General features: G+C 53.2%; 1 protein-coding gene across 1 annotated transcript in view; it reads left to right on the forward strand.

Annotated features, from left to right (window-relative positions):
- The window catches only part of LOC141471832 (ankyrin repeat and fibronectin type-III domain-containing protein 1-like), a 204,033-nt gene that overhangs the window by 25,851 nt on the left and 150,246 nt on the right, over window positions 1-27,936 (forward strand). Inside the window, exon 3 of the mRNA XM_074158551.1 lies at window positions 2,182-2,399. Coding sequence (XP_074014652.1) covers window positions 2,182-2,399 — 218 coding nt within the window. The remainder of the gene's footprint in view (window positions 1-2,181; window positions 2,400-27,936) is intronic.

Raw genomic sequence — 27,936 nt, forward strand, 5'->3', positions numbered from 1 at the left:
TATCTGGCGGTGGCAGTCTGGATCTGGGCTCCGATTGACGTGTTTGTGCCTTGAATAATCACAGCTTTCAAACAGCAGTTCCTGTGTTGTATGAGTTGACATTTGGAGAGGAGCAGCAGCAGCTTATTAAATTGAAAGTAGGGGAGGGGAAAAAAAAAAAGAGGCGATGCTAGGTAGTGCTGTGGTCCAGGTTGCCTCTTTGTTCACATTTTTAAGCTCTCTGCCTTTCTCTTCTTCTGGTTTTGATTCGGTGTCTTCAGATCCACTGGCAGGACTTTGCACCCAGAGAACTGTCTTTACACCATAAATAGCTGAGGGAGCTCGGGCAAGAGACACTTTTGTTGAGACACAGAAGATGCGGTCGCCGGTGGCTGCTCTGAGGCTGCAGTGTCCAACCTGTCTCTCATCACGTTCAGCATAAAACCCACAGCCGTGCTGGGTAAAGTGGACTTCACTCCCTTTGTGACTGGTTTTTATCTTAAGACCTTCATTTGCTTTAAGCTCTGGAAGTATTTTACTCCTCAGCCCTGGCACAGCAGGGTCATGGTCATTTCTGCCCGAAGATGCTGGGTTTTGCAGAAATCAGAGATAAATGATCTTGCCTTGGGAAGAGGCTACAGGAGGGAAAGAATTTCTGAAAAAGATCATGTGAGATGCCCTTTTGGGCTGCAATGACTAGTAATTGATCATTTTTACAAGAATTGAGCAAGAGGGTTTTATTGTTTATTTGTTATGGCTATTGAGAAGTGATTTTGGCTCGGGGGTGGGAGGCAGGGCAAACTCCAGATGTAAAGACAAGACTGGCAACAAAAAGCACGCGGCATCCAAGCTGCTCGGAAAAGAGCAGAGTGGTGATATTCTGGAGACATTTCGTATTGTGTTTTGTTATTTTCCCATTTTGAAATATGGTCAGTCCTACCCCGGGAGCTCCAGCTCTGCGCCATCCCTACTGTCCTCTGCTGCCGCCGCTTTCTCTGTGTCAATGAGGTTTGGTCTGGGGGTGCTCCAGCCCCGCAGCACCACGTCTGAGGGTGCTGCTGGCGATGGGCTGACGGTGACCCGAGGGCTGGCTTCTGTCCTCGGTTTGGCTGTTGATTTGCTCTTGGCCATGCCATAAAGGGTTTTCTGGAGGAGGAGGTGGCGGTAAGTCCTTTTGCAATTTGCAACATTTGTGGTGCCTCAGTTTTCCCATTCACAAAGCAAGATTTATTATTGTCACCAGGTACAGAGCGTATAAATACTTAAAGGGTGGGTGTCAAGAGGACAGAGCCAGTCTTTTTTCAGTGGTGCCCAGTGACAGGACAAGAGGGAATGGACATGGGCATAAACTTGAATATAAGAAGTTCCACCTAAACATGAGGAGGAACTTCTTCACTTTGAGAGTGGCAGAGCCCTGGAAGAGGCTGCCCAGAGAGACGGTGGAGTCTCCATCTCTGGAGACATTCCAACCCCACCTGGACACGTTCCTGTGTGACCTGCTCTGGGTGGACCTGCTTTGGCAGGGGGTTGGACTAGATGATCTCCAGAGGTCCCTTCCAACCCCATAGCATTCTGTCATTCTGTGATGTGAATACTCGCGGGAGAGAGGTTTGGTGCAGGTGCATTGATGCCGGCAGCAAGAACTGTGTGTGGTTCTGATTGTTTTACTCCTTCGAAAAACCAAACCAAACCATTTTCTTTTAATGTGGGATGTCTTGTTGGACTCGGGATGATGAAGAACGAGTGAAATTTTTTAATTCTTTATAAATGACCCTTTTAAATGGGATAACCCTGTTAGAGTTAAATAGCAGGAAGTTTTTAAGTATTAGGATTTGGGTCTGCTGATTATCTTGAGTAATACTATTTGTACTGCAGTAGTGCCTGGAGGCCCTGACTCTGGCCAGGTCTTTGTTGTGCTCACTGTATCTGACCAGTTCCTGCCAGGAAGATGCTGGGGGCTGTGGGTACATGAGGCTGGGCAGGGTGGGCACAGGGGCTGTTGCCTGGGACAGGTGGGGACAAGGGGTCCACAGGGGCTTGTGGCAGGGACGTGCCCTCCGGGGAGTGAGTCCTGCAGCACCCATGTCCCCCATGGGCGAGGGGCTCCGGGCTGCCCACCGCCATCCCCACCAGTGGGCTGGAGGGGTAGGACACGGCCCAGGTTTTAACGCTGATGGGATGACATGTCCTTCTGCTCCCCAGGGGAGGCCTGGCGGCTGGAGGACGACTGCACGGACCCCCCCCGGGACGCCCAGCTTGGCACAGCGGTGGAGGATGCCCCATTCAGCTACTTCCGCACCCGCTCCTTCTACATGAGGAAGAGCCTGTCGGTCGACAACCACCTGGGGTCCCTCAGCTATGCTGTCCACCCGGCGGAGACGAAGGCCGAACGTGTCAAGACCAAGCTGCGGCGGCAATTTGTGAGTATCGGGGTGCCTGGCCCCCCCTGCATTCACACGGGCACTGCTTCCCAAAAACACCAACATGTCGCCGAGCTATTTTTACACTCGGCTTTACCAAAACAACAGAAAAAGAGGCCGCTCCAGCCTGGTGGAGCAGATGGCGGCAGCAGCTCGAGTTTTTGCCCACATGGCGGCAGAGCCCCCGGCAGGGATTCTGCCCCCCTGCTCCCCGCCGGGCTCTCGGGGGCGGCTGGTGCTCATCCAGGCGGTGCGCGGGGCAAGTGCCTTGTCTCTGGGTGCTGCTCCCCCAAGCACGAAACAAGGTTGAAAGTGGAAAATGAGGAAAAGGAGTTTTCCTGTCCTTTGCCTCATCTGCACAAGCGACTGGCTCTTTTGGAGGGTTTGCAGACAGGCGCAGCGAGGGGCTGGGGCGAGCGACCAGCCAGCGCTGAGACCCGTTTCTGGCCCTTTGGACCATCCTGGCGGCGGGACAGCGGGGACACGGCAGGGACGTGGCGGGGCTGTGCCGCTGCTGTGGGCAACTGATCAATGTTTAATGGGCTTTGCCTCTTCTCTGTCCCAGAGACACCTGATACAGGGATTCCTATGGCCTTCCTCCTGCCTCGTTACCGGCCTCAGGGTTGTAATGAAGGCTCGGGTGTCGCTGTGCTGAAAAGCAGTTGGTGTTGGTTGGAAATGGGTGAGAACATCAGTACGGTGGGAGCGGAGGGGGCAGTGGATGCCCACACAACCCAAAGCACTGCCGAGAGCTGCCGGCCGAGGCAGCGGTGCCCACGTTGCTGTAGGCTTCAGACAGAATCATCTTTTGAGACCCCTTTGAAGTCAGCGACTGACTTCCCTCCAGCCCGGAGGAGGGGCTGACGCCCCTGCCAGGTGGCACAGACTGGTGTCCCACCTGTGTCATTGCTGTATGGGGTGGTTTGGGAGACTCGCCTTCCCTGCCTGAGCTTGGACAGATTGTTGAATGTAGGCATTCCTTTTCTCCCCGGGAGGACGGTTCTGACCTCGGCAGCACGTTGATGCTTTTCCAGCAGCAGATGCCCTTGGGGTGAATCTGGGGGAGCTGCTCACGACCCGGCTGCTGCCAGTGGCTCCCGTGAACCGTCTCTGGGAGCTGCTGCCTCGGACTTGGGAAGCAGGTGAAAGCCTCAGGGCTGGAGACAAGCAGGCTGAGCGGCTGAAAAACATTGGAGGTGTTTAACATGATGCAGTCCTGCTGTGGGGTAAGGCATGGACATCCCCTTTATCTGTCTTTAGGCCTGGATCTGCAGCCCCCAGCTGTGCCCAGGAGAGTGGGAAGAGGAGGAGGTTGCTGAGATGTTGGGCGCTGTTCCTCTTTCAGAGGTGGTCTTTCAATATCTCTGTGGCACCCGGCACCCACAGCCTCCCTTCTGCAGCGGAGATGGGCGCAGGAGGGTGGAAGGACTTGGGCTCTCAGCCCAACCAGCATCCTGGCGCCTGCAGAGAGGTGGGCTCTGCTCTTCCCCTTCCCTTCTGCCCATGGGGCAATCCCTCTGTCCCCTGCCCGTGGGCCAGCCCGCTGCCTGCTCAGGGCCATGCCAGCAGCTCTCTGTGTTGTTTGCAGCTTTGGCCTTTGACTTCACGGGATTTTGGGGACCTTCTGCTTTCCTTGATGTACCCATGGAGCTGATCGTTGTCTGTCAAAGAACAGACAGGGGTTTTGCAGGGTGGTTTGCTTTTTTTTTTTTTTTTTTACCTTGCTATGTCATTTCTAGTTTGTTTTTGTTTGCATTTTCAGCAGCTAAAAGATGTTGTTGCTGTAGGCTTGGCCATGGGCTGTGACCTTGTGAGACTTCCTGAGAAAAGCAGACTCATCCTACCTGGAAGGGGTGGGAGCAGGGCCCTTCTGCGGGGGCTCAGGGCAGCCAGTCTGCAGGAGGCTGAGCCAGCAGCTCGTTAGCTGGGCTGGTACGGGACCAGTATTCCCCACACAGCTGGACAGCCTGGTTTGTAAATTCAAAGTAAAGGTCTTGCCAAGCTGGGGACGTGATTTCCAAGAACAGGTAGTTAGTGCGGGGCTCCACGTCCTCCCAAGGTTTGGTAATTACTCTCCATCTCTGCGCTGGAGGTGTTGCGGTTCCCCCCGGGATCGTGCTGTGCCCGCTCTGTGACGCCGGCTCTGCCCAGCGCGGCTGGCGGAGAAACTGGTGCCAGGTGAGAGCCGCTCTCCCTGTGTGCGGCAGGGAGAGAATATGATTTGCCTTTTCTGCAGTTGGCTCATCTGGGACCTTTTAGGAAAGTCCATATTTAAAGCTTGATTCATTTTTCCGGGCTGTTGCAGTTACCCAGCTCGTAACGTTAGATTTCTGGCTTTGGTCTTTCCGTGCTGACAGCCAGAGCTGCCTTTGCCTCGCGCTGCAGCTGCTCGGCTTTCTGGGCTGGGAATCGCTGAGGGAGGGGAGAGGGTCCTCATGCAGGGCTTTTGTGGGGGCGGCCGGGCCCCTACCCTGGCAGGGAGGATGAGGATAGGGCAGAGCTATTCCCTGTGTGCATCCTGTACCCTCCAGCAGTCTCGCATCCATTTGATTAGGCTCTGTCTAACGAAGGCTTCGTGTTGGTCGTGGGCATCGAAGCTTCTCCAAGGGAGAATTTATTGTAGCTTGTCTGAAAACATTTGAGGTTTGCCTCCCTGTCCCCCTGGGGCGCTGCCCGTGTTGCCAAGGCATCTTTCTGCTTCCCTGCCGGAGCGGAGGGAACCTGCGAGTCCTGCTCCGGCCCCGGGAGCGGCTGCCCTTCCCGCGCCTGCCGGGGGGAGCTCGCCTGCCTTCCTCCCGCAGTGCCGGGCAGGGCGGATGTCCCCCGGCCACATAGCTGGTGGGATGTGTCTGCGGTCCCACTGCTGGCATGTGATGGATCTGCACGTACAGATTACTTGAATTTGCATAATTTGAATTTTAAATGCATTCCAATTTTTGTGATTGTCAGAACAAGTTTTCTTTCTAATAAGCCTTTCCTTTTAACTCCTCCAAGGCTTGTAATGCTGCCGACGTTTCCGCCTTTGAGAAGGAGGAGCGTTTGATTGCTTCTGACGTGTGTCTCTCACACAGGTCCCCTGCCTTGCCCCAGTGGGCCCAGCATGTCCCTGCTGAGACGGAGGCGGTGGCCAGGGCTGGGGCTGTGCTCCGAGACCTTGCGCGTGTTGCTTTGGGTCACTGGGTGATGGACAAGGGACTGGTTTGGGTTTCATGCCCAGCCAGCTCTGCGCTGCCTCCCAGACGGGCAGCAAGGAGCAGGGATGGGACCTTCTGCAGCGTCCCTTGCCTGGGGGCAGGAGGGCTGGAGTGACGAGGGCTGTGTTCCAGGCTGTGGTGAAACTGCTTGTCTTCATAGGAGCCCTGAGCATTAAAGGCAGAATTAACCCTCTTACACTCAGCATTAGCCCTGTGGAGCATTAAAGGCGGTCACCCAGGACTGAGTCACTGTGTGATGACTGCTGAGACGCTCTGCAGATTGCAGCAGGACTCTGAGTGAGTTTGTGCTCTTTCTTTTTCCCCTGGGAATTTTGAAGTGCTCTGTATCTAGGCCAGTCGTTCTGGTGCTGCCCGCTGATATTTTGATGTTCGAAGGAAGCCCGTGAAGCTGATGGTGCGGATCCTGCTGCTCCCCAGAGAGGAAGAGCACCGGAGTCCCTGCGTGCTGGAGGTGGACGGGTCATTGGGTTGATTTGCAGCAGGTCTCTATTCCGCTCCCCTGAAACGAAACGTTCTCTGTGCTCCAGGCAGAGGTGGCCGGTTTGGAGGAGAGCAGCGGGTGGCATTGCCCTGCCACAGCAGCTGCTCCAGCTCTGCCCTCCCTGGTGCTGCCACAACTGCCTTGATGCTTCTGCTTGCTTTAGTTCCTGCATGTTTCAAGTAGGCGAGAGTCAAAGTTGTGTTGCTTTCCTGGCTGTGTCCTCAGGCACTGATTTATTTATTTTTTAATTAGTATTATTTTTTGTATGGTATTTTTTTCTCTGTTATGAAATGTGTATGCCCTCCAGGAAATATGTGTGCCCTCCACGGAGAAGCTGTGGCTGCCCCATCCCTGGAGGGGTTCAAGGCCAGGTTGGAGGGGGCTTGGAGCAACCTGGTGTGGTGGGAGGTGTCCCTGCCCAGGGCAGGGGGTGGCTCTGGATGGGCTTTAAGGTCCCTTCCAACTCTAACCATTCTGTGATTCTATGAAAGACTTAGAGTCCTGTTTGTCTAGGGAGCTCTTCAGATGAGCTGAGCAGAGGTAATCCTTGCCTTACAAAACCCGTAATGAAGGAGAAAAGGCTGACCGGGATGGGAGAGCCTGGGAAAAGGAGGCAGTGAGGAGACAAACTTGCTTTGTGGCAGAAACCTGTTCAAATCTGGTGCTCGCTGTAGTTACTAACAGTGCCTGGGCTATAGAAGGAGACAGGCTCTGGCTGACATGTACCCATCCAGGTTTTCCTGTTCCTCTGGATTCTGGATTTCAGTCCAGAAACTCCTCCTTTTCCTGATGGACACTGCAGTGGTGTTGGGGAGCTGGAGTGCGCAGGTCTGTGCAGAAGTCACCTTGCCCCAGAGCAGTAGAGGTCCATGGGGTGTGACTATCCCGGTCTGGTGCCAGGCGCGCTGGGCAGAGCCTGGAGCAGAATGGTTTCTGCTTAGTGGGACCCATCCCTGAGCGATCCCCAGGGTGCAGGGACTCACCGTGTCTGCCGGCTCAGGCTGTCACCTCCTGTGTGCAGCCGGTGCCCGAGGCTCTGGTGTGATGCTTATGGTGACAGCCACGTCAGGCTCAGCCCTGCTGTAATCCTACCAGTGCCGGTGAAATCACACTGGTGGTAACACTCTCCTGCCTGCTTTATTTTATTTGATTGTGTTCCGACACCGCTACAAAACCACGTTCTCTCTCTCACCTGATTTCAGAAAATGTTAGCAAACAGCCGGTCGATGCTTGTTTGTGCCTTGTAGTTCAGTGTAACCAAAACAAAGAAAAAAGAGAAGATAAAATGAGAAGCTGGAGGCATACGAGAGGCAGGTCAACTGTGCTTCATGAAGAGGTGGAGGAGTGTGACGAGCATCGTACTGGATCTGCGTACACACTGCCCTCGGGTTTGCAAAGCACAAGTGCAGTGACTGTCTTGAGGAGGTAAAGGCAAAGGTGGATGAAGGACGCACACTGTGTATCATCTAATTGTGCCCAACCCCACCTTGGCGAATTGCTCACTTGCTGACTATTGTTCATTGATGAGTGGTTAAAAAAATAATAATATAGGAACCTGATAAATAATGTGAGACTTGAGCCAGAAGAGCTTATTCACTGGCGAGCAGGCAGCAGAGCAGTCCCCGGGAGCAGGCGCCGAGTGGGAGAGGCTGCCTGTGAATCACTCGGCTTCGCAAATTAGTGCGGGAGGGAACCAACAAAAAACACCAACACCGAAACATACCCAGCTCATTTCTTTGATGACTGTGGTTTTAATTACAACAGCAGCTTGTAGTGTCCCAGCAAGTGCTTCACTGTGTCTCTAGTGAAAGCAGCAAGGGTTTGGGAAGAGGAGTGTGTGCTGTGGGTCTGCTCTTAGCACCCCCATGCAAAGGAAATCACAGATTGTAGTGCTTGGAAGGAAACTTCGTAGAACATTTAGTCCAACCCCCTGCCAGAGCAGGGTCACCCAGAGCAGGTTGGACAGGAACGTGTCCAGGGGAGACTTCACACCGTCTCTGGGCAGCCAGTTCCAGGGCTCTGCCACCTTCACAGTAAAGAAGTTCCTCCTCATGTTGGGATCGAATTTCCCGTGTTCCAGTTTGTGCCCGTTGCCCCTTGTCCTGTCACCGGGCACCACTGAGAAGAGTCTGGCCCCATCCTCTTGCCACCCGCCCTTTAGATATTGCTCAGCATCAATGAGGTCCCCTCTCAGTCTGCTCTTCTCCAGGCTGAACAGCCCCAGGGCTCTCAGCCTTTCCTCAGCCGAGAGATGCTCCAGTCCCTCATCATCTTCATAGCCCTTTGCTGTACCGCCTCCAGCAGTTCCCTGTCCTTGAACTGGGGGGGCCCAGAACTGGACACAGTGCTCCAGATGTGGCCTCACCAGGGCAGGGCAGAGCAGAGGGGGAGGATGACCTCCCTCAACCTGTTGGCCATGCTCTTCTTGATGCACCCCATGAGACCATTGGCCTTCTTGGCCACAAGGGCACATTGCTGGCTCATGGGCACCCTGTTGTCCACCAGGACTCCCAGGTCTTTCTCCTCAGAGCTGCTCTCCAGCAGATCACCCCCAAGCTGTACTGATGCGTGGGGTTATTCCTCCCCAGGTGCAGGACCCTACACTTGCCCTTGTTGAACTTCATAATGTTTCTCTCCACCCAGCTCTCCAGCCCATCCAGGTCTCGCTGGATGGTGGCACAGCCAAGCCAGGTGTCTCTGGCACTTGTCTCCCATCACACCATCCCTGAGCCATGGGGCACAGGCAGGGCAGCGGGGTCCCGGAGCACCAGTGGTTATTTTTCTCAGAATCTGGGTTAGACTGAAGCGTTACACACCCTCTGCTCACCTTGGGCATGGGCTATTTCACACCCAGCTGTGTCTCTGCTGTTGGGATGGGGGAAAAATCCCCCAGTGCAATCTAGGAATTTATTCTGCACCTTGGGCACTTAATATCAAATTTTGGTTACTCTGATGCTTATGAATGTAAATGCCTTTGAGAGCCTGGATGAGACAGGCGTGAGATGAGCAAATAATTATCTTTTTTTTTCCTGTTTCCACTGCTTCTGCTCTGCCTGCTGGCTCTCTGCGCAGTGAAACCTCCTGCCTGGGCTCTGCCAGCCCATGGCACACGGACCACTTGGAAGCAGGATCGTCCCCCTTTTAGCAATTTACCATCCCTTCCTGATGGATAAAGGTTTATTCTGTTCATCCCCTCCCACCCCAAGCATTCCCCAGCGCTTTCCGTGCACGTTGGGCAGCTTCATCCAAATCTGGACAAGGGCTGAGCATCTCAGAGGTGTTGCTACAGCGCTCTGGGGGGAGCAGCTGTGTGGGGAAGGGATGGAGGGATGGTGCAGCCTCACTCAGCCTTCCTGCCAGACCTCCTTCCTTGGCATCGTCTGCATGGAAGGATGGGTCTGGGCACACTGTGATATTTCACTGTACGCTAAACATCTCTGGGTGCGGCAGTGCCCTGCTCCACCAAAGGGCTTTCAATCCCCTGCTCCTGCAGAGGTGACTCTGATGGTTGGGAGGGGGAGTTTTGCTTGGTGTCAGCCGACGTGCTGTGCCGATGCTGTGGGGGAATCTGGAGGTGGGTTTCGGTGAGATGTATAAAGGTGCATTTTGTGTATATTAAATGTTCAAAATGCAGCTCAATCAAAGTCTTGTTTTTCCAGAGTGACATCTATCTGTATGAACATCAGACTAATATTGCTGATATTCCCAAACCGTGCTCGGCTGCTGTTTTGTGCTTACCTTCCTCACCTCCTCGTCCTCTCTGCAGTCAGTGGGGGACTTGTCTGTGAGAACGGGAAAAAGAAAATTAAATCCAAACATCACACAAAGCCAGATGGCCAGAAACCCTGACAGCCTGCTGGGACAGCGCTGGGCCGCGGTGCTTGTAGAGCTGATTCCCTGGAGCTCCATCAGCTTGTGTAGTTCCTGACCCTGGTTTCCCTGTTTCCCTTTCAGGACCGTATATTTGTGGCTGTGTTTCCAAACACGCTGCCGCTGCCGGGTGAGCACTCGGTGGGCGACTGGGCTGGGGTTGGGCTGTTTGCCTGGTGGCAGCTCTGCTCTGCCCTGTCTTCAGCTCCACGCTGGGTCTGTGTGTGTTTAACGGCCCGGCAGCCGCCGAGCAGGGCTGGGCAGAGGTGTGGGGAGTGACCCAGTGGGGACAGCACTAGCGACTGGACACCCAGCGGGGACAATTCACAGCCCCGCAGGAGAGCGAGGGGACAGGGAGCACTACCAGCCAGCGTGATGTCTCACAGCGAGCTGCAAACAGGCAAGAAATAGCGTTTCTTTTTCCTTTTAGAAAATACTGGCTCGGCCATGAATTCTCCTCCCGTTGCAGAGGTGAGCAGGGCACAGCCTGGGACCTGCCTGTGTCACGTTTTGACACCTTTCTGGTGCTCTCAGCTCTCTCGGGGGTGCCCGTGCCTGCCTGCCAGGACAGCTGAAGAAGCTTTTGCCCGCAGTCAGGGGGGGTTTGTGGCCGAAACCATCACGTTAGCATGGAAAGGTTAAAAGCTCCAACAAGGACACTGGCAATAGCAGAGAGGATCGCGGGTGTGAGCAGCGCTCCATCAGCCGAGGTTTAATGGCTTTGCAGAGGGGCAGCTGATGACACCCTCATTGCTCACCTCCGTCGTGTGCAGTATCTGGTCAGTCCGACACGTGACACGTTCCCAAAAGCTTGCGAACGCTCTCCCTCCTGCGCTCTGCAGACCCTCGCTCCCTGGTGGCAGCATTCCTCCCCTCGCAGCTAAAAACCTCGGTGACCCATGAGGTGGGGGTGCAGATGCCAACTGGTTGTATGAAGGGTTCACAGCCCGGTGGGGTGCCCCAGCCTCCACCAGCAAACCCTCTCTGGTCCTGGGGACCCGCGGGCAGAACAGCAGCAGGTGCTCCCTCTCTCGGATGGAAGGGGCAGGAATTCTGGTGTTCGAGAGATTTTCCAGTTCTGTGATGGGAAATTACTCAGTAATTGTCTCTTAAACCTGTTTGTTGATATTTATTTAATGTTTAATATAGGGCAAGCTACACTGCATTTTTAAATCACCTGACCCTGGTTTATTCTTCATTTATTGTAAGCAATGAGAGACCCTCTGTTAGACAGTCTTTCAGGGGTCTGAGAGTACAGTACTTTAAAATAAATAGACAGCAGCTGTGGGCCCCTCTGCTTGAATCTGGGAGGTGTTTATGGCTAAGGGACAGACTTTGGGTTTGCTTTGAATACTGCCATTTTGCAAGTTAGATACTAGTGTGAACTATATATCATTTTCCAGGGCTCTTATAAGAGAGGCTGCCGGCTGGCTTTGGTCCTAACTTGTGCTAAGAAACTCTAGGAAATAACTGCTAGATTCAAAATATAATAACCCAAATTAAAACCTGCTGCAATTTCCCTGCAAAGCCGCAGTGTTTGCTCCCTCTGGTGGCTTTGCATTGGGAAGGAGCAGCCTGGGTTCAGCCCTGTGCGGGGATGAGGATGCTGGTGGAGCGAAGGCTGGCGCGGGAGGTGGTGGTGGGAGCATCCGACGAGCTGGCAGAGAGAAAAGCGGTGACTTTCCATTTTGAGGAGACGTTAGCATTTTGCTTCTGGGCAAGGAGCATCAAGTGCAGAGAAAGCAGTGGGCCTGAGGAGGAGGAAAGCAGAGTCCTTTGCCAACTTCCAATTTTACTCTGCTTCTCCGAGCTAGACTTGCTAAAAAACGTGCACTGTGTCCTTTGGCATTTCAAGTTTGTGTGAAAGAAGAAAAACTACGGTGACTAAAAATAAGTAAGAGATTATTTTGTGTGCTGGAGTACTCCTCCTCAGCGGCAGGACTGGTGGTTCACAACGTGAAATGTTTTCTTGTTAGTGCTGCTGCCCGGGCTGGGATCTCAGCGATACAGGGTGGGCTGGGGGTGCTCTGGGATGCAGCCGGCACTGGTCCAGCTGCCTGGAACAGCAATCACTTCTGGATGGCTCGATCCTGCTGAGCACAGGAAGGCTTCTGCTGGCAGGGACCGGGCCAGTTTCTGGTCAGGGTGAGGAGGTGCCTCTCCCCAGCACAGCTTCTCCACCTGCCTTTGGCTGGTTGTCCCCTCTCAACAGCTGGGTGTGATGGTGACAGTGGCCACACGTCTGCTGCCCAGGTCCTTCCTGGCCTCTGCATCCCATCAGAGAGGTCCTGGCTGCCAGGGTTGTTCCTGTTAGTCCCAAAGCACAGAGTCTGGTGGGTTTTGTCATCCTGATTTCTTTTTCTTCTCACTTCTGTCTCTGGTTTGCCAGCAAGAACGGCTTCGTGATTGTGGGACCCTGGATCCCAGCCTGGTCGCCGCTCAGACGAGGTATAGTAAATGACATCCTCTGCTGACCACAGGGCCTCTTGGTCCACCTGTGGACCTTTTTTATTTCCCTTGGTAGATGTGCTCCTCTGCTCTTCCTCCTTCCTTCCTGTTGTTTTCCCAGATACCAGACAGCAAATCTGGTTGCTGTAGTCTGTCCTCTTGCAGAGCTCACAGTCTGCAGGTCTTTGGGTCTTCTCTGTCTGAGAAAGGCAGGTGCCCCGGGTTCATGAGCAAATGGTGCAGCTCTCTGCAAATGCAATTGGAGAGTGCCAATGAAGGAAGCACATTTACAGCCTGAGGTTTAAATCTTCAGAGTAGGCAAATTCACACAGGGAGGTGTTTGTGCCTCAATAAGCCCTTTTGGACATGGTTGTGGCTTCATACAGATGCAAGAATCTGACAAGTGGATTCAGCTGCAGAACTGGGAGCAATTTAGTGTAGTGGCTGTCTGTAGGTGGCACTTTGTGCTGGATGCCATCAGCTGGGTGCTGTGAAGCCTCACCAGGTGCAGCCTGCCTGGGGAGGCACAGGATAAATCACCGGTGTGCTGTGAAGCTCGCTTTTTCCGTTAGAAGCCGTGGGGCTCCAGCAGATGCTCGGTGGTGTCGGGGTGTGGGTGCAGTAGCAGTTGTGTGCTGCAAGAGGTCTCTGCAGCACTGTGCTTCCGAGCACCGGTACCCACCGCAGAGCAGTAGCTCTGACTTTTCTTCCCCCGTCTCTGGAAGAAGGGCTTCATTTTACCCATCCCTCCCTCCCTGGAGAGGTCGCAATTCTCCTCAGCCTCTGAATCCTCATGGTCTCCCCGCTCCTCCACCACCTGGGAGCCTGGGGAAAACTGCCGGAGTTCCCCAGAGCATTGGGGGGTCTCTGTGTCCGAACGTGGTGGTCACATCTGCTTGTTCACTGTTAACGAGCACTGTTGGGGCTCTGTGCTCGCCCCTGCAGCTCCACCTGGAGCTGAGGCTTGGCTCTTTGCTGCCATTCTCTTTCCAGCGTGAGCCGTGACGGAGAGTGCCAGGACATGATGCCAGTGCCACCCAGAGCTCGTACTGCTGCAGGCACTCAGGGTCCCAGCACCTGATGTAGGGTTTGCTGCCTTTGCTGGACCTCAACTACGGAGCAAGTGACTTTGGGGGACGTGCTTACAGACTAGAAACCATATCTGAATAGAGCTTTTTCTCGCACACAGACTGCCTTCCCTGCTCCTTCGTGCCTGCAGGTTCCATGGGAGCGTGGCAGTGGCAGAGCTGGTCTTCAGCCCCAGCGCTTCCCTGCGCGAGCAGCATCCCTGGCAGTGCGATGTGGCGGGACGACTGTCACCTGCTTCATGACACACTGGGGAGGTGATGTGTCTAATTTGTGTTGCCCCGTGTCTCCTTCCCCCCTCTGTGCATGTGCGTCGGTGCCCACCCTGGTACGTGGGAATGCTCTGGGTAGCACTGATTGAGCTCCTTGGGCAAGGGTGACAGTGGAAGGCAGAAGGTCTGGTGAGGCCATGCCTCCAGCCTTCTGCAGAGGGGCTGGGGAGAGCTCTCTGCCATCACCAGGGTCCTTGGCAGGCTCTCCAGGGTGCTCTCGCTGGCTGAGAGGCTTGCGGTCACGTCTGGAACCTCCCAAGGAGCAGAGCGAAGCAGAGGTTCGGAGAAGGAGGTGGCAGTGACCTCAAAGGGGATGTCGGAGGCTGAAGATTAAGCTGGGCATTTCCGGTGGGAACAAGACGATGTCTGGGGTCGGGTGTCACCTCGCTTTGACGGCAACAACAGCCCTGCTGCTGTTGGGGTGGATGGAAAAAGAAAGGATCCTGAAACCTAAGAGCTGTTTTGCTATTTACTTTGGTTCTGTTTTTACTCCAAGAATAGAAACAAAGACGATGGATTTGCATCACCAGGAGCAACTTGAGGAGGGAGGAGGAAGCGGTGGGGCCTCATTAGCAGCAGGAATGTGCTGGCGAGAGGAGGGCCTCGGTGACAGGGGAGGCGGTTTGACCTGGGGGTTCCTATTAGCATTTTGTTCATTTCTCTTCCCCCCACCACCGTGTTTTATTTTTTTAGTGACTAGTTTGTGAGCTTCAGAAAGCTGAGCCTTATCTCTATGAGGGAGCATTTGCAGAAGCAGAAATAGCCCGGGCTTCAACAGAGAGTCAGGTGCCTTTGGAGGCTGCCCCATTTGCATGGTTGGGTCTTGATCTCCTGGAAAGAAAAGGAGATTTATCTCTTTCTGCACTGACTATTTAGAGGTCTATGCCTGTCACATGTAGAAAGCTGTTTTTCCTCCCTGCTGCTGCTGCGGGCGCATCTCCAGTCATCCTGGTCACACCAGAGGACTAAGAATGGCTGCAGAGGGGTGGCGGTGGGGTGGCCCTATGGCCCACAGCTGTGAGACCTTCAGCCTTGCTGATCTCTCCCTGGAGGAGGAGGAGGGCTGGGCTGAAGAGGGGTGGGATGGATGCCGAATCTGGTTCATGCTCCTTCCCCCTTGGCGAGGATCTTTCCCTTTCAATAGTTGCCCTCTTTGCTTTTGTGGGTGGGTTCCTGTTTCAGTCTTGAAAGTCAACAGCACATCCAGCCCACAGCTCAGCTGTTTCATCTGGTTTCTTGTTCAAACGATCATTTGCTGTTCCTTGTGGCCATACTCTGGTAAGCATCTGTGACACTGGCTGTGGAGCCACAGGTGGTGCAGTGGCTGCTAAGGCGGTAGGACAGCACATTGGCTGCCCAAAAAAGAGAAAAAATAGAGTTCTGGTGCCTGAGGTTCGCTTGAGAGGGGGTTCATTTTGACTTGCAGACCTTTGCTTGGGGTAAAAAGGCACCAACTCCTCTGCATGGAGATGAAGCCTCGTGATGCTCCAGGAGGAGCGCAACAAACCACACAACTTCCCTGCGGGATTTTCCGTTGTTAACCCCGTTCTGGCGCACAGGGAGGATTTGGGGCAGGAAGCAGGACATGCGCTTGAGACTTCCAGTGGGGCTTCAGGTGAATCCAGCCTTTCCCCCAGGCCTCTGCCTGGTCCTCTGTGGAGGGTGTCTGGTCCTGGTGCGCTGTTGTCAAGTGCCTCAGGGTGACAATGTTGGTTGTCGGACACAGCATTCCTAACCTTTCTCCATCGAGCCTGTGAGGATGCACCTTCTCAGGTAGGTGCAGGCCTTTCTGCCATCCTTCCGCCTTCTTCCTGAGGGATGGCACTGGCACCAAAGAGCCATTCGACGTGATGGTGCATGGCCTGATAAATCAGGAAGCTGCTTTGTCACCTGAGAGGCCAAGTGGGGAACACTGCAAGTCTTCAGCTTGAGTGTTGCTGATGAGTGAATTAATTAACTGGAATGTCTTTTGACATTGCCTGTTTCAAGCCCATCCGTTTGGTGGGTCATACCCGAGCTGCCGCTGGCTGCAGCTCAGCACTGCACCCATGGGGGCTGTGTTAGTCGGGCACGTTCTCCTGGGGCTTATACCCTGATTTAACACCTGCAGGGTAGAACGCACTGGTTTTAGTTCCTGACACGTACAGCAGATCAAAGTGTTTTTCTTTGCTACCTGTGGCTGTAGGCACCCGCAGATGGTACAGCTGAGCTTAACCAGCAGCAGTGCCCGACCTCTCTCTGTCCAGTCGTGCATGTGTGGCAGGGTCCTGCTTTCTGGATACCTTTTTATTGCATATGTGTGGGGACTGGGAACGCTGAGCTCTGGCCATCTGTCTGTTTGGGCTAGATTTTCATGGGAATACTTTGAAACTGGGAAGCGGTGAAATAGATACACCCCAGCACGTATGCCCCTGGGGTATCGACGGACCCGTTCATTTTCGGTGGTTGGTTTCAGTTTTACAAGGGTGAGCCTGCTCTTTTCAAGCCTGCAGCACTCGAGACGGTGATACCCGCAGCTTCATGTGGTGTTGGGCTTCATCCCACGCTCCAGGAGCCCTTCCTCGTGGGGGCAGCCCCGGTAGGAAGTTGGGGTGGGCAGCATTTGGTGTGAACAGAGCCCCGCTGGCACTTTTCCTTCCCGCTGGGGCCACTGCAGCTAGATTGCGTTTGTGCTCCTTGTTTTCTTAGGGTTGTTCAGCCTGGAGAAGAGAAGGCTCCGGGGAGACCTTCGAGCCCCTTCCAGTCCCTCAAGGGGCTCCAGGAGAGATGGGGAGGGACTCTTGGTGAGGGAGGGGAGCCCTAGGAGGAAGGGGAAGGGTTTGACACTGAAAGAGGGGAGATGGAGCTGAGATGTGGGGAAGAACTTCTTTGCTGTGAGGGTGGTGAGAGCCTGGCCCAGGTTGCCCAGAGAAGCTGTGGCTGCCCCATCCCTGGAGGGGTTCAAGGCCAGGTTGGAGGGGGCTTGGAGCAACCTGGTGTGGTGGGAGGTGTCCCTGCCCAGGGCAGGGGGTGGCACTGGATGGGCTTTAAGGTCCCTTCTGTGCTGAACCATTCTGTGATTCTATGATTCTGTGTGTGGGCACCATCACGGGACTCGTGTGTCCGAGGAGGACCAAAGCCCAGCAGCCTCCCTTGTGAGAGCATCGGGGAAGCTGCCGCTGCAAGCGGGAGCTCCAAGTGTGCTGCAAATACTTTATTGGAGAAATTAATGACCAAGCTAGGAAAAGGCAAATTTTTCATCCTGGGAAGGAAATAAATGAGTAAGTTACTGTCACAGAGTGGTGGGCAGGCTTCAGTAAAGGGGCCTGGGAGTTCCCTGGGGCAGATGGAAGCCTGGGGGAAAGGAGAGGATGGGATCCAGCCCTGTTCATCCCACGGGAGACCCAGTACAGGGAGCCATAAGCTGGGAAGTGGCTCCTTCCTCTCCAGCTGGAGCAGGGATGAAGTAACCCCTTCCCTGTCCATCCTTTGGCTGGCGGTGATGGGAGAGCCTGGCAGAGGGTGGAGGGGATGAGGCTCTGGTTTGTTTTAAAACAGGGGCGGTCGAGGTCCTGGGCCGCTGTGGGTCGGCGTGGGGCCACGGAAGGCTGTGAGGATGGTGAAGCTCAAAGCCTGGTCTAAATATTTTTAATTACCCTGCATTTGGAGACCTTTTCTAAACAAACCAGCAACAAGCCACCACTTTTTCTGTTGCCAAGGCCTGTGCAGAAAATATTTAGATCAGCGGCAAAGGCAAATAATCTTGGTGTAGGGACGTGAGGGGTTTTATTTTGCAGGTTCTTTTTGCGTAGGCTAGATCTTTATTCATTTTTGGTTTTGTTTAGCATACATAAACTCGGGCCCTGTTAATGCACAGACGTGTCTCCTTTCTCCAGGACCATCCAACGCCCCCATGAGCATTACTCCCCCTTCCCAAAAAGTTATTGTTCCTAGAAAGCAGAGCAGCGCCGCTGGAATGTTAATTGGGGGAAGTGAATAACCACCGCTACCCTCCGCCTAACCTTCCCCAGCCCCCTCTTAACGAGCAAATTGAATTTATTTAGGCATTGAAGGTCCTGTCTCTCCCTCCCCTGGGCAGACTGAAGTGTCCATTGTGCAGCTCCGCATTGGGATTTGCTGCCATTTGTTCAAGGATTTTTTTTTTTTTTTTTTTTAAAGAAAGGCAATTTTTAAAGAGGCGGGGGTGCCCTTTCTCTCTTGCTGTGGGCAGAGGAGATGAGTTGTGGCGCGCAGAGGTGGGCAGGCGAGCGGGTTTGTCACCATCGTAGTTCCCAGAGTGACTCGGGCTTCGGGATGCGTGTGTTTTCCCGTCTCTCCTTGTGGAGCCTGTGGAAGAGACGGAGAACACGAAGTCCAGCCCGTGTCTGTAGCGGGGAGTAAAAGCCACCGAGGGTGCTCAGGGTGCTGCTCCCCACCAGCTCCCCACGCATCCTGGGGCCTCGTGTCCCTTGTCCCGTCTCCGGCTCAGCCCATCCGGTGTGGCACTGGTGGAGAGGAGGGCTGTGGTGGGTCCGCGTCCCATCCTGCTCTGCTGGAGGGAGGTTTTGCTGGTGAGGGAAAGGCTTTGAGGCTGCCCGGGAAAACCCGCTAATGCAGCCGCAGCTGGGGGTCTGCATCTGCGTTTCTCAGTTGCAAGTACTTCATCAAGCGCTGCTCTGACACCTGGTCCCAGCCCCAAGCTGCGGTTTTATGGCTGAGATTACGGTTTCCACAGATGTGCACAGCTGGCCAGGGAGCCCTGGTTGTGGGGCTGGGATGGGGCTGGGGACAGCCCCCCTCATCGGGGCTCGGACAGCCCACACTGTAAAAGCTGTGGGTTTGAAGGGCTCGGGTTTGCCTGCAGACTTGAAGGTGGCTTTGTCCACGCAAGCATGGTTATATTTTGTTTTCCTGGTCACTGGGCTTTGGATTTACTGGTTGAACCATTGGATGGGTTTTGCTGGTGGCTGTAGGGATGCGAGTGTGCCGGGATCTCCATCCCATGCTGGTAACGTCACGACTGTCCCAGGTGTCAGAGCCAGCTGGGCTTGGGCTCCCAACCCTTCACTGTGGGGTGCAAAGGCTTTGCTTGGATTAAACCTCAGAATTTTAAGTACAAACGAGATTGGCTGGTGGAATATCTCTGGTGCTGTTTATTTTGCCATTGAATTTGTCATACAAGGTCTTCACGCTGTTAATTCCTGTCGCTCAGCAGGCTGCTATTGCCGGTCTGGCTGGTTGTCAGCCACGGGTGCAGGGCTCTCGGGGCGGGGGGGTGTACATGGCCAAGAGGGGGGTCCTGGCACTGCCATAAGGTGCTTCTGCCAAGAGGACCAGGGCTGATGCCCTTATAAAATCCTGGAGGCTTCAGAGCTGGTGGTAGTGGAGGGAAGAGGTTATCCCTGTCTGCTTCCTTGCAGAATTAGGAACTGGACATATTTCTTACACATTTTTATTGTCAGTGTTCTGTATTTAGCGTTCCTTGGTTGTCCCAGGATTGACCTGGGAGCCTGACCTAATGTTTGGAGGGAGCCTTGTCTGATGGTCTTGGGGTGGAGATGGGGTGTCAGTGGTGGGCTGGACCCGAGACGTGGGTGCTGCTTCCCAGAGCTGGGCTGGGGACAGAGTGAGCACCAAATATGTCGCTCTGGTGGGATGTGCACCTGATGCGGCTCTGAGGGTCCCACCAGCGATGGTGACTGGTGGGGTGACTTCCCTCTTCCACCAAGATCTCTGTGCAAGAGGAGATGAGAAATCTCCGGGCTGTGTTAAAGCACAAAGCCCCAGGCTAGCAAGGGCAGGGTTTTGCACTGGGCAATGTCTTCGTGAGGACAGGTGAAACTGTCTTGCACACCGTTTCTTGCAGCCTCTGCAGGGTCTCCCTGCTTATCCCCGTATCTTTCTCCCCAGACCTGCTTTGTCAGAGTGGCTAGGGCTGCTGCAGCTCTCAGCGGGGAGGACTGCAGAGGAAGGGTTATTTTCATGCCACAACACAGGCATCGTCACAGGCAGAGTGAAATACCAAACAGACTCACCCTGTGGAAGAGAAGAGGATGGATCCCTTCCCAGCATGGGGCAACTGGAGCACCACGACCATCCCTTCTGGAGCAGGAGGGATGTAGATGCTGTGTTTGGGGTCCAGGGACCGCACTGCAGAGAGGAGAGAGGGCAGGGAAATGGGATGCCATCCTCCCTCTGCTTGAAAATGGTTTTGGCTTCAAAGCCTGATGGGGAGCAGTTTCTTATAGGGCAGGAATGTGTCTCTGGGACTGATTGCTGGAGCCATGGCTTGCACAGAAATAGGTCTTGCAGGCTGACGGGGACTGTCCATCTGCTGCATGGCACCCCAATGGCCCACCTAAAGCCCTGGGTGCAGCCTGGCACCCCAGGGGAGAGGCTGCCTCCACCCCAGTGATGACTCCAGGATCAAAAGCCACCTTTTCCTCATCTGGTTTGATTTTTTTTCTAAAGCTTTCACTTTAGAAGCACATCACCTCCATCCCCCATCACTTCTAGACAAAGGATAACACAGATCAAATCACATGGAATAAATCTGCAGGGTGGTTAAAGTAAAAGAATATAAATTCTGCAGAGATAGCATTGGGGTGAAAACTGAGGGCTTGGTCCTTGGCTGCTGCTGGGTGGTCAGCTGTCTGCTGCGATGCTCTGCGGGATCTTGGGCCCTCAGAAAGCAAATTCCTTGTCTGTTGTCTGCTGAGTTTAGGCAAGTGAGCCCGGCAGTGAGGAGCAGCTCCCAGCTGCTGGTTTGGACTGTGCTGATGCTCAGCCCTGCCTCGCGCTCGGTTCCTGCTCTTTTTGCAGGAGAAATGAAATAATCTGTTCTGCAAAGCAGCACTCTGGCAAGCTTTGAGTAGCTCCTTCTTCCTCTCACAGCTCTCTCCTCTTCCAGATGGCCTGCAGTGCTTTGCACTTATGGGTATTGATTGCTGCCTGCCCCATCTTCTCTCGCTCACCAGCTTCAGTGCATCTTGATGTGTGTGTTCATGATAGGGCAGAAAACACCTATGACATGGCAGAAGGCACGTGCTGGATGTCTGGGAAGGTGCTCCAAGCCTCCTTGGCAGCAACAGCATCTGCAGGACCCTCCTGCGGTAGGTTTGGTGTTCGATGTTAAGTGTAGAATCGTAGAATGGTCTATGTTGGAAGGGATCTTTCAGATCATTGAATCCAACCATCAACCCAACACTGACAAAAACCACCACTAACCCGTGTCCCTCAGCACCATGTCTACCCGGCTTTTAAATCCCTCAAGGGATGGTGACTCCACCACTGCCCTGGGCAGCCTCTTCCAACATTTGATAACCCTTTTCGTGTAGAAATTTTTCCTAATACCCATCCTAAACCTCCCCTGGTGCGGCTTGAGTAATGGCATTAGTGCCTGCATGGGAACCTGCACTCCTTCGCTTTGGTATGCGAGGTGTTCACCGGGGGACCCCTCTGTGACCCTCCAGGTACCGGTGTTACCCCCGTGCTCTGCCCTGGCCAAGGCTCAGGCAGACGGGAGCAATTTCCCATCACTCGGTGCATTTGTTTTGCATAAATTAAAACCTTTGTTTTTCTTTCCCAGCTCCCTGTTTGAGTTGTCTGTGCTACTCGCTGTCCCCCAGCCTCTCCTTTCCACTGGCCCTCACCTCTGCTCACCCTCCCTTGCTTCTCCTCGCTCTCTTCTCCCCTTTGCTGTCCTCTGTGCAGCTGCAGCCTCCCGAAGGGGCTTTGCTGGAGGAGGGAGAGGTGCCGGTTGGTGTTCCCATGTCCGGCAGTAAATGGGAGAGGCGCCGCTGGGCTGCCTGGGTGCGTGGTGGCAGGAGGAGGTGGCAGGTCCTGGCTTTACCCATCCCCTCCTTCCTTTCTCCCTCCAAGGAGGGAGAGCGGCAGCCAAACCAGACTGAATTCTGGGTCTCCCCATGTTGCATTTGGAGACTCTTTGTTGTTCATTTATTGCTGATTTGTATATTCATGATTAAACCCACAGCTGTCCAGTGCCTGGAGGATTTGGAATGAATTAGAATGACAAGAGACATGGTCTTTACAAATAAAGTAATCATTTTTCCCTGCACTTTGCATTCATCCTCTTTCAAAGGTTCTCTGTGTGACGCAGATTTGCTGCACTTTCATGCCGGGACTGTGGGGAGATGTCTGGATCTTGCAGTCCTCTTTATTTCTGTGGCAGACGTGGGTGTGATGACGTGGGAGGAAGGGGCAGTGTGTTAAATGCTCTGATAGTTTTTAATGGTGTCAAAGTCTGCCATTTAAATTGGGACTTTCATGCTAGAGAAGAATTGAAAGGGGAAGATGGGCGTGAAAATCGGTGCCGTGGGCCTCCGTTCCTCTGCAGCGTCCCTGTCGTGGTGCTTGTTGATCAACCTCCCCCCCACAGTCCCGCTTCCCCTCCCGCTGGAGCTTAATCCTCTGCTGATGGCATCCCTGCGTTGCCATGGAAATTGCCATCCAGCTGGTCTGGACTTCACCTCTGCCTGGTGTGGAGAGCTGGAGCTGGATCTGCTGGTGCTGAGCCTTGCTGGGGAAGCGGCCACCGTTCCTGCTGAGTCAGTGGTCGGCACCGTGGTGGCTGGAGGACACCTGCAGCAGCAGGGTCTGGGACGTGGGTGGCATCAGCAGTGTCCCAGTACAGCATGGTATAATTGTGGCTTTGACTTTTTATAGTGTGTCTGAAGTTTATAATTTGTAAGAAGTGGTGGCCTGTGCTGTGGATGGGAGTGTGGATGGTCAGTCACCTGAAGGTCTCTCCCTGGCCACTGTGACCTGGCTTCCATGACCAAGTCCTGCTCGTGGAAGGTCCTCCTGCCACTGTGTGATCCCAGGAGTTGTACCCTACACCCGCACTCCTGTTGCCCTAGTATGCAGTTCTTTTCATAGAATCGTCTAGGTTGGAAGAGACCCTTGGGATCATTGAGTCCAACCATCTACCCTACTCTACAAAGTTCTCCCCTATACCATATCCCCCAACACCACATCTAAACGGCTCTTAAACACATCCAGGGATGGTGACTCAACCCCCTCCCTGGGCAGCCTATTCCAATGCCCGACCACTCTTTCTGTGAAAAATTCTTTCCTAATGTTCAGTCTAAACCTACCCTGTTGGAGCTTGAAGCCATTCCCTCTCGTTCTGTCATTAATTACCTGTGAGAAGAGACCAGCACCAACCTCTCTACAGTGTCCTTTCAAGTAGTTGTAGAGAGTGATGAGGTCTCCCCTCAGCCTCCTCTTCCTCAAACTAAACAGTCCCAGCTCCTTCAACCGCTCTTCATATGATTTGTTTTCCAGGCCCTTCCCCAGCTTCGTTGCCCTCCTCTGCACTCGCTCCAGCACCTCGATATCTCTCTTGGATTGAGGTGCCCAAAACTGGACACAATACTCCAGGTGTGGCCTCACCAGTGCTGAGTACAGGGACACTGTAAACAATACCACAACTCATTGTGAAGCGACCTGAAGTGACTGCAACTTTTTGCTCCTCGCCTTCCTGGAGCTACCAGTGTGAGATATTTGCCCATCAAACTCCTCAGAGATGCCTGAGATGTCTCTCTTGGGTGCTGTGCTGGCTCCTGGTCCCTTCCTGAGGACAGTGACGGGAGTAGATGCTCAGCTCTCCTGGCATGTCAAGAAGGGCATTGGTGGAAGTGGTGGCAGAGGGTAGCTGTAACATGGCCCAAGGTTGTTTGAGAGCTATGTCCCCAGGGCTGTGGGACCTGCCTGGCTATGGAGGGATGGGAGCAGCCTTGGGAAGCGGGGCTGAGGTGGGCTCACGCTTAATGTAAAAGAGGCAATGAGTAAAGCCATAAGTACTTAGGTTAGGATTCCCTCGAGCTGAGGCTTACATGGATGATGGCTGTCTTTGGTCCAGAATACAGGCATGGTTTAATTGGGGATCAGGCTGAGAGGAGGACCATGGTGAGCAGCAGCTCTGTGCCCTCAGGAAAGATGGAGGAGGAGGAGGAGCTGTCTTCTTGACAAGCTGCAAACATTAATCCTCATGACTTGGCCAAGGACAGGCAGGCTGCCAGCAGGTCCTCAGAAGGTTGGTTGGTAGCTCTGACCTCGTTGGATAGTTTTCATAAGCTCCAGTAAGGAACTTTGAACCTCCCTTAACTCCATTGTGAGAGGAAGGCTTGACGGGTTATGGTGGAATTTCTGCGGGTCCTGCTCTTTAGGGATCGCAGTGTCCTGGGACCTCTTTGGGGTGACACATGCTGCGTGGTGGTGGCAGGGGGCTCTTGGACACGGCTTGCAGGAGGTTGGCTGTCAAGCCCAGAGGCCTGTGTGTGAGAGTCCTCACTGGACTGTGAAAGAAGCGCTGACTCCTCAGACACTTTCTTAATTGTGTTGTTCAAAACCCACTCTCATTACATGAATCATTACATGTTTGAAGGTGGCTGCTCAGCTCTGGGTGAAAGCTGAGGGTGCATCAGATGGCATTTCGTATTAAATGCAATATTTGGGTATACCCATCAAAGGCTTCAACCCATGCTGATGTCTTAAATGTCTTCTGATAGTTGGCGTGTCTCGAAAACTTGCTGGTTGTCCAGGCCTTGGTCTGGCAAAGTGTGGCAGCAGGGTGTTGGGTGGGATGGATGCTGGTGCCAGATGGTGCCGCTGGTCTCAGCTTTGCCCCCTCACCTTTCTGGGGCTCAGGGTGGGAAGGCAGCACATCGTAAGGAAAGCTGCATCTCGAGAAACAGGTTGGTGGCTCCCGTGATTTTCTATAGGAAAAAACCCCGTTCACCTGATCTGATTATAAAGTAAAAATGGACTGGGCTGTATGGAGAAGCTGTAAGTCGGGTAGTAGGTAGGACAACCTGGAAAGGGGGTTTATCTCTGTGCCTTGTAATTGAAAAGCCAAACAGATGATGGTTGTGGGTTCATCCAACTGATTTAAATGAAGCCATAAAACATCAACATTTCCCAATGAAAAACTTTTGACAAAGTAGCTGCTGGTCTCCCAGAAGCACAAATACTCTTTGAATTAAATGCAGGGCATGCATTTTGGCAACAGCAGGCTGAGCTAACTTTTTTCTTTCCCTTTAAATACCACACTTGGAAGATAAAAAACTAGAAGAAACATTATTTGGTAGCAGGTCCGTTTCTGGTGGGGGAAGCAGCTGGGGGATGCGGGGTGGTTTTGCCGGGCCGGGGTGTTGGATACGTGTGGGACCAACGCGTGGCTGGGAGGGCTGGGCAGTGGCGAGTCTCTTCATTCCCTTTTTTAAGAAGCACGTGCGTTGTCATTAGAGGCTGGCTCGGTAAACTGTAAACAGAGCAAAGTTTGCTTAATTGCCAATCCAGATGAGATAAAATAGTTTTACAGAGATTTATGGGGACAATAAACTATTCAGGGAAATTTATGACATGTCTCGCTGCAATCAGTGAACCTTTAAGGGGTTTATTGGGTAAGGATATTGTCTGCCATGGACAACCCATGTGTGGTGTTGGAGTAGTTGGACTTGTGCTGTTGGCTTAAAATATTCCAATTTAAGCCATTTATTTGCCAGCTGATGTCTCTTCCCGGAGCCGCTCCATAAACGAGCCTGGCAGAAACTGCACCCTGTGCACAGGGAGAGGGCTGTGGTCAGTAGCCTCCTAATTTTCATCCAAATGAAGAGAGTGAAGAAGCTGAGGGAGGTCATAGAATCATAGAATGGTTCAGGTTGGAAGGGGCCTTAAAGATCATCGAATTCCAACCCCCTGCCGTGGCAGGAACCCACTGCAGAGCACCTTGTGCAGTACAAGGCTGGGGCATCTTCTAGTGTTTGTGAGCTTAAAATTGGGATAAACTGAATTTCTGTGCCCAAGCCATTGTCTTCAGGGTTTCTAATAGTCCAGATGCACACACCTCTTCCTGCCAGCAACTGAATAATGCCGTAAACAAAGTCCTCCCTGTCCTGGGAACAATGGAAAGAGTTGAAAAATGTGGAGGTTGTTGGAGGGCAGGTGAGCATCGTTGTGGGGAGGACCCTGGTGTGAGCATCTCGGGCTGTGTCCGGGGGGCGCAGCTGTAACGAAGAAACGTGGATTCTCTATGCAGGGACCTGGACCAGTCTTGCACAATTTGTAGGAGATCTGAGAGCGCAAGATGGAAAACCACTGACCTTAACTAATATGGGTAAAGTGCATGCCTGTGGGAGAAACCCCACATCTCCATTTACTTTCAGAAAAGTACCACCTAGATATTAAGACTTTTTATAGACTTTGTCTACTAAATAGTCTCAGAAATCTTGAGGTAAAAGCAGGCTGCTTTGGGGTTTTAGGCAGGTTGTGAGTAGCAGAAGCTGCTTCACAGTTAACTTAAATGATCACAGAAAATACCAAACCCTCATGTTCGTAAACAGCATCTCTACTTTGCTAACTCTAAAGTGTGTTTTTCTTTGTAGGTAGCCTCTACCAAAGGCTTAGAAATGCAACTTAATCCTTTTTGTATAATATCCGTGCGGTGTGTCCAGTTATGACCAGGAGGCGTGTGAGGGGAAGGATGGAGCTGCCTGGGCTTTCTGTGGGAAGCAGAGTCATGTCAAACATCGTATGGCCTGTCCAGCCCTGCCATGTCCCCTGGGTGCAGGTCCTTCACAAGCCCTTTGCAAAGTTGGTTAAAACCAAGTAAATAACCTCTCTCCTTCGCCCTCATTAACTGTGGTCAGGGACAACCATGCAAACAGAGTTTTTTCCTCCCCAGCCGTAGCGAGTTTTGCCCTCCCTTAGCTCTCTGTCAGCCCAAGCAGCATTTGGGGTGACTGGGTTGGAGGTGGCTTTGGGATGGGTCTGTGCCCTGGGGTTTTCCCAGCTCCTTCCTCTCTGTCCACCAACACAACTAAGTCCATGTGGGACCTCTAGGCCCTGCTGCAGCCTGGCTACGCAATCTCTCAGCTTCCTCATTTGTGTTTCATGCCCCAGCGAGCGTGAAATAAAATTAATTGCATTGATTCTTGCCTGCAGCTGGAGGAGTTCGGGGGAGTTGTGTTCCTTTCAATCTCTTGCTGCCAGGCTGAGTAGTTGCCCAAATGCAGAGCAGGTACATAAGTCATGGAGATGGACTTAATTTCCAGTTGTGCTCCCAGTCCCCTAACGCAGGCGTGTGCTCTCCAGGTCTCTCTACGCCATTTCAGCTCACTTTTCTTTATGCACATACTGAGTGTCTCAGGAAACCTTTTTCCTCCTCTCCTGGGCTTTTCAAGCAACTGAAAGCAAGGGAAAGCTGGAGCTTCATGCCCTGATGCCCCCAAACTGGGGCAGTCATTTTACATCACGTTGTCATTTCAGCGAGAGGGGGTTTGTGTGGATGAGCCTGTCCCTCTCGCAGCCACTCTCTGCCCAGGGCTCAGCTCTCTGGCTTCCCATCGCCTCTCACTCGGCGTCTCCATCGCAGGGGGGCATGCTCTGTGCCTTTCCCTCTGCTCTCACACCGTGCCCTGTTTGCTTGCTCATCTGTAGCTCTGCAAAATTCTTGGTGCCTGCTCCAAGAAGGATGGCTATATTTGCTTTCCAAGGTGAATAAGACATCTTTAGTTTTCTTCTCTACCAAGCGAGCACAAAATCAATCTACATGAGAATTTTTTCCCTATGGCTTTGTGAGCCTGGTCTCGACCGGTGGCCTGAAACCTGCCTGGAGGGTGCTGCGACGGAGCCACATCCTCTGTGGGGCAGGACTGGGCCAGGATGCTCTGCTCCAGGGGATGCTCCAGTGTGGCTGGAAAGACACTGGGAGCACTGAGGCCAGCAGGCCTGATTTTACTTTAAGGTCTGGGTTTTTTTTTTATTTTTTATTTTTATGGACTTGGCTTGTAAGAGGATTTTCTCTCTTTGCAATAAACAAGGATTGTATGAAATGCCTCCTATCTGGTGGTCTCTGCAGAGAGTTCAGTGTGTGCCTTGTAAGGGAACGTGGTGGTGGTTTGCTTTTCTTGTGTTGTCACGTCTTCCCTCAATTATGGGATAAATATTAATACCACAACCACCCACTGAACAGGCGCTGCCTGCCATGTCTTATCGTCCCATCCCTGGGCTCTTGGAACAACTTTACAACACCCTTAAGTTTAAAACAAGCACACGTGAAAACCAGTCCCTCCGGGTATATTGGAGCTGACCAGCAAATGTGCATTTCATTACCTAAAATATGCTGGTAGACCCAGAAGAGCGAGTGAGCCAAAGGGAAGTGG

The sequence above is a fragment of the Numenius arquata genome, chromosome 14, assembly GCF_964106895.1.
Source record: "Numenius arquata chromosome 14, bNumArq3.hap1.1, whole genome shotgun sequence".
Lineage (NCBI taxonomy): Eukaryota > Metazoa > Chordata > Aves > Charadriiformes > Scolopacidae > Numenius > Numenius arquata.